The following is an 18654-nucleotide window of genomic DNA, read 5'->3' on the forward strand; positions in this document are numbered from 1 at the left end:
TCCACAGGTTGATATTGAAGGTCCAAAAGGTGGATTTGACATGCCTAAAATCAAAATGCCAACAATATCAGGACCCAAGATGCCACATTGGGACGTGAGTGTGAAAGGGCCCAAAATAGAGGGAGATGTTGATGTGTCAGTTCCAAAGATTGAGGGTGACATCAAAGGTCCCAAGCTCGATATTGAAGGACCAGATGTTGACATTGAGGGCCACAAAGGAGGATTTAAAATGCCTAAATTTAAATTGCCATCCTTTGGACTTGGAAGTTCAAATGTTGAAGTGCCAGAAGTTGATGTCAGTCTCCCGAAAGCTGATATTGACATTAAGGCCCCTGACTTGGATTTCAAAGGACCAAATATTGACATTGAGAGTCCAAGTGGTAAAATCAAAGGACCCAAATTCACCATGCCAAGCATTTCAGGACCGAAAGTTTCTATGCCAGATGTGGATTTCAATCTGAAAGGGCCACAAATGAAGGGAGACTTCGATGTGTCAGCGCCAAAGATAAAGGGCGACATCAAAACACCTGAGTTGAACATCAAAGGTCCACAGGTTGATATTGAAGGTCCAAAAGGTGGATTTGACATGCCTAAAATCAAAATGCCAACAATATCAGGACCCAAGATGCCACATTGGGACATGAGTGTGAAAGGGCCCAAAATAGAGGGAGATGTTGATGTGTCAATTCCAAAGATTGAGGGTGACATCAAAGGTCCCAAGCTCGATATTGAAGGACCAGATGTTGACATTGAGGGCCACAAAGGAGGATTTAAAATGCCTAAATTTAAATTGCCATCCTTTGGACTTGGAAGTTCAAATGTTGAAGTGCCAGAAGTTGATGTCAGTCTCCCGAAAGCTGATATTGACATTAAGGCCCCTGACTTGGATTTCAAAGGACCAAATATTGACATTGAGAGTCCAAGTGGTAAAATCAAAGGACCCAAATTCACCATGCCAAGCATTTCAGGACCGAAAGTTTCTATGCCAGATGTGGATTTCAATCTGAAAGGGCCACAAATGAAGGGAGACTTCGATGTGTCAGCGCCAAAGATAAAGGGCGACATCAAAACACCTGAGTTGAACATCAAAGGTCCACAGGTTGATATTGAAGGTCCAAAAGGTGGATTTGACATGCCTAAAATCAAGCTGCCATCAATATCAGGACCCAAGATGCCACATTGGGACGTGAGTCTGAAAGGGCCCAAAATAGAGGGAGATGTTGATGTGTCAGTTCCAAAGATTAAGGGTGACATCAAAGGTCCCAAGGTCGATATTGAAGGACCAGATGTTGACATTGAGGGCCACAAAGGAGGATTTAAAATGCCTAAATTTAAAATGCCATCCTTTGGGCTGAAAGGTTCAAATGTTGAAGGGCCAGAAGTTGATGTCAGTGTCCCAAAAGCTGATATTGACATTAAGGCCCCTGACTTGGATATCAAAGGACCAAATATTGACATTGAGAGTCCAAGTGGTAAAATCAAAGGACCCAAAATCACCATGCCAAGCCTTTCAGGACCGAAACTTTCTATGCCAGATGTGGATTTCAATCTGAAAGGGCCACAATTGAAGGGAGACTTCGATGTGTCAGCGCCAAAGATAAAGGGCGACATCAAAACACCTGAGTTGAACATCAAAGGTCCACAGGTTGATATTGAAGGTCCGAAAGGTGGATTTGACATGCCTAAAATCAAAATGCCATCACTATCAGGACCGAAGCTGCCACATTGGGACGTGAGTCTGAAGGGGCCCAAAATAGAGGGAGATGTTGATGTGTCAGTTCCAAAGATTGAGGGTGACATCAAAGGTCCTAAGCTCGATATTGAAGGACCAGATGTTGACATTGAGGGCCACAAAGGAGGATTTAAAATGCCTAAATTTAAATTGCCATCCTTTGGACTTGGAGGTTCAAATGTTGAAGTGCCAGAAGTTGATGTCAGTCTCCCGAAAACTGATATTGACATTAAGGCCCCTAACTTGGATTTCAAAGGACCAAATATTGACATTGAGAGTCCAAGTGGTAAAATCAAAGGACCCAAATTCACCATGCCAAGCATTTCAGGACCGAAAGTTTCTATGCCAGATGTGGATTTCAATCTGAAAGGGCCACAAATGAAGGGAGACTTCGATGTGTCAGCGCCAAAGATAAAGGGCGACATCAAAACACCTGAGTTGAACATCAAAGGTCCACAAGTTGATATTGAAGGTCCAAAAGGTGGATTTGACATGCCTAAAATCAAAATGCCAACAATATCAGGACCCAAGATGCCACATTGGGACGTGAGTGTGAAAGGGCCCAAAATAGAGGGAGATGTTGATGTGTCAATTCCAAAGATTGAGGGTGACATCAAAGGTCCCAAGCTCGATATTGAAGGACCAGATGTTGACATTGAGGGCCACAAAGGAGGATTTAAAATGCCTAAATTTAAATTGCCATCCTTTGGACTTGGAAGTTCAAATGTTGAAGTGCCAGAAGTTGATGTCAGTCTCCCGAAAGCTGATATTGACATTAAGGCCCCTGACTTGGATTTCAAAGGACCAAATATTGACATTGAGAGTCCAAGTGGTAAAATCAAAGGACCCAAATTCACCATGCCAAGCATTTCAGGACCGAAAGTTTCTATGCCAGATGTGGATTTCAATCTGAAAGGGCCACAAATGAAGGGAGACTTCGATGTGTCAGCGCCAAAGATAAAGGGCGACATCAAAACACCTGAGTTGAACATCAAAGGTCCACAGGTTGATATTGAAGGTCCTAAAGGTGGATTTGACATGCCTAAAATCAAAATGCCAACAATATCAGGACCCAAGATGCCACATTGGGACGTGAGTCTGAAGGGGCCCAAAATAGAGGGAGATGTTGATGTGTCAGTTCCAAAGATTGAGGGTGACATCAAAGGTCCCAAGGTCGATATTGAAGGACCAGATGTTGATATTGAAGGCCACAAAGGAGGATTTAAAATGCCTAAATTTAAACTGCCATCTTTTGGACTTGGAGGTTCAAATGTTGAAGGGCCAGAAGTTGATGCCAGTCTTCCGAAAGCTGATATTGACATTAAGGCACCTGGCTTGGATTTCAAAGGACCAAATATTGACATTGAGAGTCCAAGTGGTAAAATCAAAGGACCCAAATTCAACATGCCAAGCATTTCAGGACCGAAACTTTCCATGCCAGATGTGGATTTCAATCTGAAAGGGCCACAAATGAAGGGAGACTTCGACATGTCAGTGCCAAAGATAAAGGGAGACTTCAAAACGCCTGAGTTGGACATCAAAGGTCCACAGGTTGATATCGAAGGTCCGAAAGGTGGATTTGACATGCCTAAAATCAAAATGCCATCAATATCAGGACCCAAGCTGCCAGATTGGGACCTTAGTCTGAAAGGACCCAAGATAAAAGGAGATGTGTCAGGTCCACAGATTAAGGGAGATATAAAACCTGAGATTGAGATCAAAGGTCCTAAAATTGATTTAGAAATTCCAGAAGGACAACTTAGTGGGCCAAAGATGAAGTTACCAAAAATATCTGGACCAAAGATATCCTTGCCAGATGTCAATCTGAAGGGGCCAAAGTGGAAGGGCGATGTGAAAGGGGATGTTCAACTGCCAAAGGCTGAACTTGAGGGACCAGATGTTACAATTGAAGTTCCAGACATTGGCACAAAGAAAAGTAAATTTAAAATGCCAAAGTTCGGCTTCAAGGGGCCAAAGATAAAGGCCCCAGACACTGATGTGGAAATGGTAAAAGGGGATATCAGCATCAAAGGAAAGACTGGTAGCTCTGAAGGTATTGATCTTGATCTGGGATTGACTAGTCCGAAAGCTAAAGGATCAAAATTCAAAATGCCGAAATTTGGTTTCAAAGGCCCAAAGGTCGAAATGCCAGATGTTGATATTAATCTTCCCAAAGCTGGCGCTGAAATAAAAAGTCCAAATATTAACATTGAAGGACCAGATGTTGACATTGAGAGTCCAAGTGGTAAAATCAAAGGACCCAAATTCAACATGCCAAGCCTTTCAGGACCGAAAGTTTCTATGCCAGATGTGGATTTCAATCTGAAAGGGCCACAAATGAAGGGAGACGTCGATGTGTCAGTGCCAAAGATAAAGGGCGACATCAAAACACCTGAGTTGAACATCAAAGGTCCACAAGTTGATATTGAAGGTCCGAAAGGTGGATTTGACATGCCTAAAATCAAAATGCCAACACTGTCAGGACCCAAGCTGCCACATTGGGACGTGAGTCTGAAGGGGCCCAAAATAGAGGGAGATGTTGATGTGTCAGTTCCAAAGATTGAGGGTGACATCAAAGGTCCCAAGGTCGATATTGAAGGACCGGATGTTGACATTGAGGGCCACAAAGGAGGATTTAAAATGCCTAAATTTAAACTGCCATCATTTGGGCTTGGAGGATCAAATGTTGAAGGGCCAGAAGTTGATGTCAGCCTCCCGAAAGCTGATATTGATATTAACGCCCCTGATTTGGATATCAAAGGACCAAATATTGACATTGGGAGCCCAAGTGGTAAAATCAAAGGACCCAAATTCAACATGCCAAGCATTTCAGGACCGAAACTTTCTATGCCAGATGTGGATTTCAATCTGAAAGGGCCACAAATGAAGGGAGACTTCAAAACGCCTGAGTTGGACATCAAAGGTCCACAGGTTGATATCGAGGGTCCGAAAGGTGGATTTGACATGCCTAAAATCAAAATGCCGTCATTTGGCTTCAAAGATCCAAAAGTGGAGGGTCCAGATGTTGACATAAACCTTCCTAAAGCTAACATTGATGTCAAAGCACCCGACGTTGACATTAAAGGGCCAGAATTTGAAATTGAAGGGCCTGATGGAAAATTGAAAGGACCCAAATTCAAAATGCCATCAATATCAGGACCCAAGATGCCACATTGGGACGTGAATCTGAAAGGGCCCAACATGAAGGGAGATTTCGATGTGTCAGTTCCAAAGATTGAGGGTGACATAAAAGCTCCTAAGGTTGATATTGAAGGACCAGATGTTGACATTGAAGGCCACAAAGGAGGATTTAAAATGCCTAAATTTAAAATACCATCATTTGGACTTGGAGGTTCAAATGTTGAAGGGCCAGAAGTTGATGTCAGCCTCCCGAAAGCTGATATTGACATTAAGGCCCCTGACTTGGATTTCAAAGGACCAAATATTGACATTGAGAGTCCAAGTGGTAAAATCAAAGGACCCAAATTCACCATGCCAAGCATTTCAGGACCGAAACTTTCCATGCCAGATGTGGATTTCAATCTGAAAGGGCCACAAATGAAGGGAGACTTCAAAACGCCTGAGTTGGACATCAAAGGTCCACAGGTTGATATTGAGGGTCCGAAAGGTGGATTTGACATGCCTAAAATCAAAATGCCGTCATTTGGCTTCAAAGGTCCAAAAGTGGAGGGTCCAGATGTTGATATAAACCTTCCCAAAGGTAAACTTGACATTAAAGCACCTGACGTTGACATTGAAGCGCCAGAATTTGATATTGAAGGTCCTGATGCAAAATTGAGAGGACCCAAATTCAAAATGCCATCAATATCAGGACCCAAGATGCCACATTGGGACATGAGTCTGAAAGGGCCCAACATGAAGGGAGATGTCGATGTGTCAGTTCCAAAGATTGAGGGTGACATTAAAGTTCCTGAGGTAGATATTGAAGGACCGGATGTTGACATTGAGGGCCATAAAGGAGGATTTAAAATGCCTAAATTTAAAATGCCATCCTTTGGGCTGAAAGGTCCAAATATTGAAGGGCCAGAAGTTGATTTCAGCCTCCCGAAAGCTGATATTGATATTAACGCCCCTGACTTGGATATCAAAGGACCAAATATTGACATTGGAAGCCCAAGTGGTAAAATCAAAGGACCCAAATTCAACATGCCAAGCATTTCAGGACCTAAACTTTCCATGCCAGATGTGGATTTCAATCTGAAAGGGCCACAAATGAAGGGAGACTTCGACGTGTCAGTGCCAAAGATAAAGGGAGACTTCAAAACACCTGAGTTGGACATCAAAAGTCCACAGGTTGATATCGAGGGTCCGAAAGGTGGATTTGAAATGCCTAAAATCAAAATGCCAACAATATCAGGACCCAAGCTGCCCGATTGGGATATGAGTCTGAAAGGTCCCAAATTAAAGGGAGATGTCGATGTGTCAGTGCCAAAGATAAAGGGAGACATCAAAACACCTGACTTTGATATCAAAGGTCCACAGGTTGATATCGAGGGTCCGAAAGGTGGATTTGAAATGCCAAAAATCAAAATGCCATCATTTGGCTTCAAAGGTCCAAAAGTGGAGGGTCCAGATGTTGATATAAACCTTCCCAAAGCTAACATTGATGTTAAAGCACCTGACGTTGACATCAAAGGTCCAGAGTTTGATATCAAAGGTCCGAAAGGTGGATTTGACATGCCTAAAATGAAATTGCCATCAATATCAGGACCCAAGATGCCACATTGGGACGTGAGTCTGAAAGGGCCCAACATGAAGGGAGATGTCGATGTGTCAGTTCCAAAGATTGAGGGTGACATAAAAGCTCCCAAGGTCAATATTGAAGGACCAGATGTTGACATTGAGGGCCACAAAGGAGGATTTAAAATGCCTAAATTTAAACTGCCATCCTTTGGGCTAAAAGGTCCAAATGTTGAAGGGCCAGAAGTTGATGTTAGCCTCCCCAAAGCTGATATTGATATTAATGCCCCTGACTTGGATATCAAAGGACCAAATATTGACATTGGGAGTCCAAGTGGTAAAATCAAAGGACCCAAATTCACCATGCCAAGCATTTCAGGACCGAAAGTTTCTATGCCAGATGTGGATTTCAATCTGAAAGGGCCACAAATGAAGGGAGACTTCAAAACGCCTGAGTTGGACATCAAAGGTCCACAGGTTGATATCGAGGGTCCGAAAGGTGGATTTGACATGCCTAAAATCAAAATGCCGTCATTTGGCTTCAAAGATCCAAAAGTGGAGGGTCCAGATGTTGACATAAACCTTCCTAAAGCTAACATTGATGTCAAAGCACCCGACGTTGACATTAAAGGGCCAGAATTTGAAATTGAAGGGCCTGATGGAAAATTGAAAGGACCCAAATTCAAAATGCCATCAATATCAGGACCCAAGATGCCACATTGGGACGTGAATCTGAAAGGGCCCAACATGAAGGGAGATTTCGATGTGTCAGTTCCAAAGATTGAGGGTGACATAAAAGCTCCCAAGGTCAATATTGAAGGACCGGATGTTGACATTGAGGGCCACAAAGGAGGATTTAAAATGCCTAAATTTAAACTGCCATCGTTTGGGCTTGGAGGATCAAATGTTGAAGGGCCAGAAGTTGATGCCAGTCTTCCGAAAGCAGATATTGACATTAAGGCCCCTGGCTTGGATTTCAAAGGACCAAATATTGACATTGAGAGTCCAAGTGGTAAAATCAAAGGACCCAAATTCAACATGCCAAGCATTTCAGGACCTAAACTTTCCATGCCAGATGTGGATTTCAATGTGAAAGGGCCACAAATGAAGGGAGACTTCAAAACGCCTGAGTTGGACATCAAAGGTCCACAGGTTGATATCGAGGGTCCGAAAGGTGGATTTGACATGCCTAAAATCAAAATGCCGTCATTTGGCTTCAAAGGTCCAAAAGTGGAGGGTCCAGATGTTGATATAAACCTTCCCAAAGGTAAACTTGACCTTAAAGCACCTGACGTTGACATTGAAGCGCCAGATTTTGATATTGAAGGTCCTGATGCTAAATTGAGAGGACCCAAATTCAAAATGCCATCAATATCAGGACCCAAGATGCCACATTGGGACATGAGTCTGAAAGGGCCCAACATGAAGGGAGATTTCGATGTGTCAGTTCCAAAGCTTGAGGGTGACATAAAAGCTCCCAAGGTCGATATTGAAGGACCAGATGTTGACATTGAGGGCCACAAAGGAGGATTTAAAATGCCTAAATTTAAACTGCCATCCTTTGGGCTGAAAGGTCCAAATGTTGAAGGGCCAGAAGTTGATGTCAGCCTCCCGAAAGCTGATATTGATATTAACGCCCCTGACTTGGATATCAAAGGACCAAATATTGACATTGGGAGCCCAAGTGGTAAAATCAAAGGACCCAAATTCAACATGCCAAGCATTTCAGGACCGAAACTTTCTATGCCAGATGTGGATTTCAATCTGAAAGGCCCACAAATGAAGGGAGACTTCAAAACGCCTGAGTTGGACATCAAAGGTCCACAGGTTGATATCGAGGGTCCGAAAGGTGGATTTGACATGCCTAAAATCAAAATGCCGTCATTTGGCTTCAAAGGTCCAAACGTGGAGGGTCCAGATGTTGATATAAACCTTCCCAAAGGTAAACTTGACATTGAAGCACCTGACGTTGACATTGAAGCGCCAGATTTTGATATTGAAGGTCCTGATGCAAAATTGAGAGGACCCAAATTCAAAATGCCATCAATATCAGGACCCAAGATGCCACATTGGGACATGAGTCTGAAAGGGCCCAACATGAAGGGAGATTTCGATGTGTCAGTTCCAAAGCTTGAGGGTGACATAAAAGCTCCCAAGGTCGATATTGAAGGACCAGATGTTGACATTGAGGGCCACAAAGGAGGATTTAAAATGCCTAAATTTAAACTGCCATCCTTTGGGCTAAAAGGTCCAAATGTTGAAGGGCCAGAAGTTGATGTCAGCCTCCCGAAAGCTGATATTGATATTAACGCCCCTGACTTGGATATCAAAGGACCAAATATTGACATTGGGAGCCCAAGTGGTAAAATCAAAGGACCCAAATTCAACATGCCAAGCATTTCAGGACCGAAACTTTCTATGCCAGATGTGGATTTCAATCTGAAAGGGCCACAAATGAAGGGAGACTTCAAAACGCCTGAGTTGGACATCAAAGGTCCACAGGTTGATATCGAGGGTCCGAAAGGTGGATTTGACATGCCTAAAATCAAAATGCCGTCATTTGGCTTCAAAGGTCCAAACGTGGAGGGTCCAGATGTTGATATAAACCTTCCCAAAGGTAAACTTGACATTAAAGCACCTGACGTTGACATTGAAGCGCCAGATTTTGATATTGAAGGTCCTGATGCAAAATTGAGAGGACCCAAATTCAAAATGCCATCAATATCAGGACCCAAGATGCCACATTGGGACATGAGTCTGAAAGGGCCCAACATGAAAGGAGATTTCGATGTGTCAGTTCCAAAGCTTGAGGGTGACATAAAAGCTCCCAAGGTCGATATTGAAGGACCAGATGTTGACATTGAGGGCCACAAAGGAGGATTTAAAATGCCTAAATTTAAACTGCCATCCTTTGGGCTAAAAGGTCCAAATGTTGAAGGGCCAGAAGTTGATGTCAGCCTCCCGAAAGCTGATATTGATATTAACGCCCCTGACTTGGATATCAAAGGACCAAATATTGACATTGGGAGCCCAAGTGGTAAAATCAAAGGACCCAAATTCACCATGCCAAGCATTTCAGGACCGAAACTTTCTATGCCAGATGTGGATTTCAATCTAAAAGGGCCACAAATGAAGGGAGACTTCAAAACGCCTGAGTTGGACATCAAAGGTCCACAGGTTGATATCGAGGGTCCGAAAGGTGGATTTGACATGCCTAAAATCAAAATGCCGTCATTTGGCTTCAAAGGTCCAAACGTGGAGGGTCCAGATGTTGATATAAACCTTCCCAAAGGTAAACTTGACATTAAAGCACCTGACGTTGACATTGAAGCGCCAGATTTTGATATTGAAGGTCCTGATGCAAAATTGAGAGGACCCAAATTCAAAATGCCATCAATATCAGGACCCAAGATGCCACATTGGGACATGAGTCTGAAAGGGCCCAACATGAAGGGAGATGTCGATGTGTCAGTTCCAAAGATTGAGGGTGACATAAAAGCTCCCAAGGTAGATATTGAAGGACCAGATGTTGACATTGAGGGCCACAAAGGAGGATTTAAAATGCCTAAATTTAAACTGCCGTCCTTTGGGCTAAAAGGTCCAAATGTTGAAGGGCCAGAAGTTGATGTCAGCCTCCCGAAAGCTGATATTGATATTAACGCCCCTGACTTGGATATCAAAGGACCAAATATTGACATTGGAAGCCCAAGTGGTAAAATCAAAGGACCCAAATTCAACATGCCAAGCATTTCAGGACCGAAACTTTCCATGCCAGATGTGGATTTCAATCTGAAAGGGCCACAAATGAAGGGAGACTTCGACATGTCAGTGCCAAAGATAAAGGGAGACTTCAAAACGCCTGAGTTTGACATCAAAGGTCCACAGGTTGATATCGAGGGTCCGAAAGGTGAATTTGACATGCCTAAAATCAAAATGCCGTCATTTGGCTTCAAAGGTCCAAAAGTGGAGGGTCCAGATGTTGATATAAACCTTCCCAAAGGTAAACTTGACATTAAAGCACCTGACGTTGACATTGAAGCGCCAGATTTTGATATTGAAGGTCCTGATGCAAAATTGAGAGGACCCAAATTCAAAATGCCATCAATATCAGGACCCAAGATGCCACATTGGGACATGAGTCTGAAAGGGCCCAACATGAAGGGAGATGTCGATGTGTCAGGTCCAAAGATTGAGGGTGACATCAAAGGTCCCAAGGTCGATATTGAAGGACCGGATGTTGACATTGAGGGCCACAAAGGAGGATTTAAAATGCCTAAATTTAAACTGCCATCCTTTGGGCTTGGAGGATCAAATGTTGAAGGGCCAGAAGTTGATGTCAGCCTCCCGAAAGCTGATATTGATATTAACGCCCCTGACTTGGATATCAAAGGACCAAATATTGACATTGGAAGCCCAAGTGGTAAAATCAAAGGACCCAAATTCAACATGCCAAGCATTTCAGGACCGAAAATGTCTATGCCAGATGTGGATTTCAATCTGAAAGGGCCACAAATGAAGGGAGACTTCGACATGTCAGCGCCAAAGATAAAGGGAGACTTCAAAACGCCTGAGTTTGACATCAAAGGTCCACAGGTTGATATTGAGGGTCCGAAAGGTGGATTTGACATGCCTAAAATCAAAATGCCGTCATTTGGCTTCAAAGGTCCAAAAGTGGAGGGTCCAGATGTTGATATAAACCTTCCCAAAGGTAAACTTGACATTAAAGCACCTGACGTTGACATTGAAGCGCCAGATTTTGATATTGAAGGTCCTGATGCAAAATTGAGAGGACCCAAATTCAAAATGCCATCAATATCAGGACCCAAGATGCCACATTGGGACATGAGTCTGAAAGGGCCCAACATGAAGGGAGATGTCGATGTGTCAGGTCCAAAGATTGAGGGTGACATCAAAGGTCCCAAGGTCGATATTGAAGGACCGGATGTTGACATTGAGGGCCACAAAGGAGGATTTAAAATGCCTAAATTTAAACTGCCATCCTTTGGGCTTGGAGGATCAAATGTTGAAGGGCCAGAAGTTGATGTCAGCCTCCCGAAAGCTGATATTGATATTAACGCCCCTGACTTGGATATCAAAGGACCAAATATTGACATTGGAAGCCCAAGTGGTAAAATCAAAGGACCCAAATTCAACATGCCAAGCATTTCAGGACCGAAAATGTCTATGCCAGATGTGGATTTCAATCTGAAAGGGCCACAAATGAAGGGAGACTTCGACATGTCAGCGCCAAAGATAAAGGGAGACTTCAAAACGCCTGAGTTTGACATCAAAGGTCCACAGGTTGATATCGAGGGTCCGAAAGGTGGATTTGACATGCCTAAAATCAAAATGCCGTCATTTGGCTTCAAAGGTCCAAAAGTGGAGGGTCCAGATGTTGATATAAACCTTCCCAAAGGTAAACTTGACATTAAAGCACCTGACGTTGATATTGAAGCGCCAGATTTTGATATTGAAGGTCCTGATGCAAAATTGAGAGGACCCAAATTCAAAATGCCATCAATATCAGGACCCAAGATGCCACATTGGGACATGAGTCTGAAAGGGCCCAACATGAAGGGAGATGTCGATGTGTCAGGTCCAAAGATTGAGGGTGACATCAAAGGTCCCAAGGTCGATATTGAAGGACCGGATGTTGACATTGAGGGCCACAAAGGAGGATTTAAAATGCCTAAATTTAAACTGCCATCCTTTGGGCTTGGAGGATCAAATGTTGAAGGGCCAGAAGTTGATGTCAGCCTCCCGAAAGCTGATATTGATATTAACGCCCCTGACTTGGATATCAAAGGACCAAATATTGACATTGGGAGCCCAAGTGGTAAAATCAAAGGACCCAAATTCAACATGCCAAGCATTTCAGGACCGAAACTTTCTATGCCAGATGTGGATTTCAATCTGAAAGGGCCACAAATGAAGGGAGATGTCGATGTGTCAGGTCCAAAGATTGAGGGTGACATCAAAGGTCCCAAGGTCGATATTGAAGGACCGGATGTTGACATTGAGGGACACAAAGGAGGATTTAAAATGCCTAAATTTAAACTGCCATCCTTTGGGCTTGGAGGATCAAATGTTGAAGGGCCAGAAGTTGATGTCAGCCTCCCGAAAGCTGATATTGATATTATCGCCCCTGACTTGGATATCAAAGGACCAAATATTGACATTGGGAGCCCAAGTGGTAAAATCAAAGGACCCAAATTCAACATGCCAAGCATTTCAGGACCGAAACTTTCTATGCCAGATGTGGATTTCAATCTGAAAGGGCCACAAATGAAGGGAGACTTCAAAACGCCTGAGTTGGACATCAAAGGTCCACAGGTTGATATCGAGGGTCCGAAAGGTGGATTTGACATGCCTAAAATCAAAATGCCGTCATTTGGCTTCAAAGATCCAAAAGTGGAGGGTCCAGATTTTGACATAAACCTTCCTAAAGCTAACATTGATGTTAAAGCTCCTGACATTGACATTGAAGGGCCACACATTGATATTGGAGGGCCAGAGGGAAAAATCAAAGGATCAAAATTCAAGCTGCCATCAATATCAGGGCCTAAGCTGCCAGATTGGGATCTGTCACTTCCAAAGATCGAGGGAGATATAAAAACTCCCAAGTTGGATATTCAAGGACCAGAGTTTCACGGCCACAGAGGAGGATTTCAAATGACAGGTCCAAATATTGAAGCGCCAGAAGTTGATATTAACCTTCCCAAAACAAACATTGATGTGAACGCACCTGATTTTGATATCAATCTAAAAGGGCCTAAAGTCAAAGGAAAGATGGATGCATCAGTGCCCAAATTGAAAGCAGATATCAAAGGTCCAAATGCTAACATTGCAGTACCCACCATCACTATGGAAGGTGCGTCTGTTGATTCGGTAAAGACAGGTGTTACATTTCCCAAGTTCAAAGGTCCTAAGTTTGGATTGAAATCCCCGGAAGTGGAGGGGAAGACAATAGCAAGTGAAGCAAGTCTTGATGCCCCTGATATTAATATCAATGTAAAGGGGAAAAAGGGGAAATTCAAACTTCCTAAAGTGAAAGGAAAGTCAAAGAAACCTGATCTTGAGTTAGAAACACCAGACTTGGATGTAGACACACCCAATATTCATGTCAAAGGAACAAAGGTAAAGAAGCCTGTTTTTGGTAAGCTTCATTTCCCTAATGTTGAATTTGATCTCAAATCACCAAAATTGAAAGGCGATGGATCTGACATCGATTTTCCATCTGCTAGCTTGAACGCCGGTATTGAAGGTTCTGGTTATGACAGTCCGGATGTTCATTTGGGAGGTACAGATGTGAAATTAAAGTCTCCTAATATTAAAATGCCAAATGTGAACGTGTCCGCTCAAGGCCCAAGAATAAATACAAAAGGTGGTGTAGAGATTGATGCAAGTGCTCCAGGGGGCAGTGCAAGTGGTGGCCTTCATTACCCAGAAGGTACTGTAACCTTTCCCAAGGTCAAGGTCCCAAAATTTGGTATCAAACTGCCTCAGTTGGAAGGCCAGGGAGGGGGAGGAAATGTTGAGTCAGCTAGTGGAGGCATAAACATACAGTCTCCATCTGTTAGTGGCCAAGTCAGTTCACTAAATATTGAGGTCCCTAGTCCAGATCTGAGGCACAGAGAAGGCAAAATGAAGGTAAAGATGCCAAAACTGTTTGGCAAATCAAAAGCAAAGGGCAGTAGTGCAGGTGACCTTCGAGGACCAGACGTAGGATTGAGTACAAGTGGAAAAGGGGAACTGATGGGTGGAAAATTAGAACTTGAGGGTGATCCTGGGCTCAGTGTGTCAACTAAAGGCAAGTCAGCCTCACTCGATCTATTTAAGAAATCAAGGCATCGGTCTTCTTCTGATGAGGGGGGGCTTGCAGTTAGTCCTCATTCAGCTACCTTAGAAGCTGGGAGTGGTGACATTTCATTAGACCTAGGAGAAAGCAAGGTCAAAGGAAAGAAAGGCAAGTTGAAGTTTGGCACCTTTGGAGGTTTTGGTGCAAAGTCAAAGGGCTCATATGAAGTGTCACTTGGTGAGGAGGGTGAAGCAGGTGCAGGTGTTGCTCTATCCTCGAGAAAAAAATCAAGATTGTCTTCATCTTCCAGCAGTGACAGTGGTTCAAGAGGTGGTTTCAGGTTCCCAAGACTTGAACTATCTGTTTCACCAAAAAAATGATTTATGAGGTAAATTAAACTCTCTCATGTACTCCCAAATATACACTCCTAATATGGCAAATTCTTCAATCTAAAGATAGATCTTTAAAACCTAAGGGGACGTACACAGTCATCTCAGTATCGTTAACTATGAGAAGTTATTTTTTTTAGTAATTAGACAGGAGTGCATGAGATTGTTTAAAATCCCTTATAACTGTAAATAAGATTAATTTGTATTGTAATAATAATATTGTTTTTTGTACATAGTCCAGATTTATTGAACATATGCCATCTCACCAAATTTTCATCAAGAGTTTATTACAGGGTTGTCATTTTGTCCTATTTCATTCTATTAAATGAATGTTATTAATGAACGGGTGTGGTATATTTGTATCCAGGGGTCTATTGCACAGAACAGATAGTTACAATTGTTATTTTGAAGGAAAATGTTGTTTATAAACCCAGACACAAATATAAACAGTTACCTTTTTTTTTAATGTATGAAATGATTTTATTTTCGAGCTTTGATATTATATAACCAGTGTAGAAGCATATTTAGGCAACATAGAGCTGGTCCTTTCTAACACATTTTAAAGAGTACAGGTGTTGCATTTAGCGTAATTGCAAAGACAATCACTGTTTGGAAACTACCAACTCTCTGAAGTGCTGTTCATTTTTTTAAGAAATTTTATTCACCCTCTGATTCTGTGTCATTTACCAAAAACATGCATTGTTTCATTTGCTTCCTAATGTGTCTGTGTAATTTTCATTCTTACCTGTTTTATGATGCCCCTCTGTATTTTATTTGCTGTCACTCTCTCTTTGTACACACACCTTATCATAATGTTAAAAAAAAAAATCACAAATAAACTGTCACTGTTTGATTTCAGTAAAATCTGTGTTGGTAGAGAGTTGCATTGTTTAGATCAGATATGATGGAGATATAGCATGATTCTTTGGGTCTATTCTTGTGTGTGTGTATTCTGCCGGATAAACTAAATAAAAAGATTTATAGAATTTAAAAGGTTTCTGAAATCAGTTTTTGCCAGTGTGATATGGACAATACGTGCTTGTGTTTGTCTATATTTTGTTCTACATTACAGTCATTTTATCCACATTTTCATTAATATCCATCATCATCAATTAATCCCACTTGAATTATCATTTGTATTTCTAAGCCCTGATAGCAGTGATGTCACCACTGATGCAGAGACTTAACAGCTAACACTGGATACAGGGATACATTAAATCTAGTGAACAGTTCATTACACAAAACCAAGGGTAGAAGAAGTGTTAAGATCTTTTACTTACTTAAGTGCCAATACAACAATGTTAAAGTAGCCTACTCCACTACAAGTAAAAGTACTGTATTCAAAATCCTAGTTGTGGTAAAAGTAAAACTACAGTTCATGTCAAAAATTATCAGAAGTAATAGTACTCATTCTGCAGAAAATGGCCTTTGTTACTGATACATTATCATATATTTTCTCATCAGGTTGTTAATACTAATGCATCATAGCATAAGCAACATTTTACTGTTGTAGCAGGTTGAGGTGGAGTTAGATAGTTTCATCCAGTGGTTCCTAATTTAGGGGTTAGGCTCCCTCCAAAGGGTCACAACGGGGTCTTCAGATTATTAATGGTGTAGAAAACATAAAAAAATAAAATTAAAATAAATGTTCTGCTTCCCAATTGTGTATTTTCCTTTTGGACGTTTCTCAAATCTTTGCTTTTTTCAGAAGTAGTGGATAATTTTACCTTTTTGAGCCTCAAACAGTTATTAAAATTGAACCATCTGAGAAGTTTAGAGGTGAAATGTCTCTTTAGTGGAACTGCTAACAAGTCATGGTCACAAACCAAAAAGATTTGAAACCACTGGTTTAATGTTTTTAACAGATTATTGTATTTTATAAGCTTAACATGTGTTTTTTTTCTATCTGAAAAGTAACTAAAAAGTAACTAAAGCTGTTAAATAAACGTAGTGGAGTATAAAGTGCAATACTTGCCTCTGAGATGTGGTGGAGTAGAAGTATAAAGTAGAATGAAATGGAAAAACTCAAGTATACCCCAAAATTGTTCTTTGTCACCTTTGTAGAGCCAAAAGTTTCAAATTTGGGGTAAAGTAGAGGAAACTGTGTGGTACTTAAATACCATACATAAAAATATCAGTGGTGGAAGAAGCACCCAGATCTTTTAATGTAAAAGTTGCAGTATCACACTGTAAAATTACTCTGTTACATGTAAAAGTCCTGCATTCAAAATCTTACTGTACAAAAGTAAAAGTACAAAACTTTTATGTACTTAAAGCTGAAGTGAGCGAGATTGGAGCAAATATAATTAAAAAAAGTTATTTTTATAAAACGCTATATTGTGACAGTAGTACATGAAACAGGTAACCTGACAAAAATCATGTGCATCTGTAAGATTTCACTTACCGGAGGAAAACAAGCAGTAAGAGCTGATCTGAGGTCCGCTCTCCAGCTGCAGTCTATGAGAGCCGGCTGTTAATCACTCGCGAACTCCGACCAAACGGTCAAACTAGGCAGCGCTGATCAAATATGAATCAATATTATGTTACGTTAATGCCTATTTGTCACCTCAAATGTTTTCAGAATCATCTTGTAGTGTACTGTTTAGCTGTAAAATGAGAATGTGTGTGAAGCTGCAGCCGTTGTTAAATCTGGTGAAGGAACGCCAAGTTCCGGTCACATGACCAGAGCACAGCCAATAGGAACGCTCTGTCTCTGAAATGACTGGTCAAAGTCTCCCGTCTTTAGATTTTCTAAAGTCTGAAAACAGAGCCATGATGAGGTGCAGAAGTCTAGTTATCTCTCAAAACACTTTAATTACAATATGCTGAAAGGTTATTATGGCATTTTTGCCCAATGATACCAAAAATATACTGCCTACTGCCACTTTAAAGTACCAAAAATAAAAAGTACTCATTATGCAGAATGGCCCATTTCAGAATCATATACGGTGAAAAAACAAAAACATTCTGCCTACTCCAGGTTTAAGGCTGTAATAGAATAACAGTGTGCGATTAAAACCAGTAGGAGGCAGCAATGCAATCAACTGTTGGAATACTCCGAAGAAGAAGAAGAAGAAGAAGAAGAAGAAACTATAGTATGCCTTTTTTTATTTTTTCCACATACTATAGTATGACTTCTTTTTTTTCAACATACTATAGTAATGACTTTTTTTAAAAAAAAATTCCACATAGTATAGTATGACTTCTTTTTTTTCAACATACTCTAGTATGACTTTTTTTTTTTTTTCAACATACTATTCTATGACTTATTTATTTTTTCAATATACTTTAGTATGACTTTTTTTTTTTAATTTTTTCAACATACAGTACTGACTTTTTAAAAAAAATAAAAATTTTTTTACATAGTATACTATGACTTTTTAAAATGTTTTCAACATACCTTAATATAACTTATTTAAATTTTTCCGACTTACTATACTATGACTTTTTAAAAATGTTTCGACATACTATAATATGACTTTTTTTTCATATTATGAATTATTTTTTACAAACTATATTATAACTTATTTTTTCAACATACTATACTATGATTTTTTTAAAATTTTTTCGACATACTTTACTATGACTTTTATACGACATACTATACTATGACTATTTCATTTTTTCTACATAATATAGTATGACTTTTTTTCGACATACTATACTATGACTTTTTTTTATTTATTTCCACATACAATCCTAAGATTTTTTAATTTTTTCAGTATACTATACTATGACTTTTTATTTAATTTTTTCAACATACTGTACTATGACTTTTAAAAATATTTTTTTACATAGTATACTATGACTTTTTTTTTCTACATACGATACAATGAATTTTCTTCCACATACTATACTATGACTGTTTTAATTTTTTTCAACATACCTTAATATGACTTATTTCAATTTTTCCGACTTACTATACTATGACTTTTTTTTGACATACTATATGATTTTTTTTTTTTTTGACATACTATACTATGACTTTTTTAAAATGTTTCGGCATACCATACTATGACTTTTTTTTATTTTTT

General features: G+C 40.6%; 1 protein-coding gene across 1 annotated transcript in view; it reads left to right on the top strand.

Moving 5' to 3' along the window:
* Positions 1–15613, top strand: part of ahnak (AHNAK nucleoprotein) — a 33835-nt gene extending 18222 nt beyond the window's left edge. The window contains exons 7-8 of the mRNA XM_037780121.1: positions 122–8895; positions 9025–15613. Coding sequence (XP_037636049.1) covers positions 122–8895; positions 9025–14611 — 14361 coding nt within the window. The 3' untranslated portion in view covers positions 14612–15613. The remainder of the gene's footprint in view (positions 1–121; positions 8896–9024) is intronic.
* Positions 15614–18654: the final 3041 nt, after the last annotated feature.

This window comes from Sebastes umbrosus, chromosome 9, assembly GCF_015220745.1.
Source record: "Sebastes umbrosus isolate fSebUmb1 chromosome 9, fSebUmb1.pri, whole genome shotgun sequence".
Taxonomy (NCBI): domain Eukaryota; kingdom Metazoa; phylum Chordata; class Actinopteri; order Perciformes; family Sebastidae; genus Sebastes; species Sebastes umbrosus.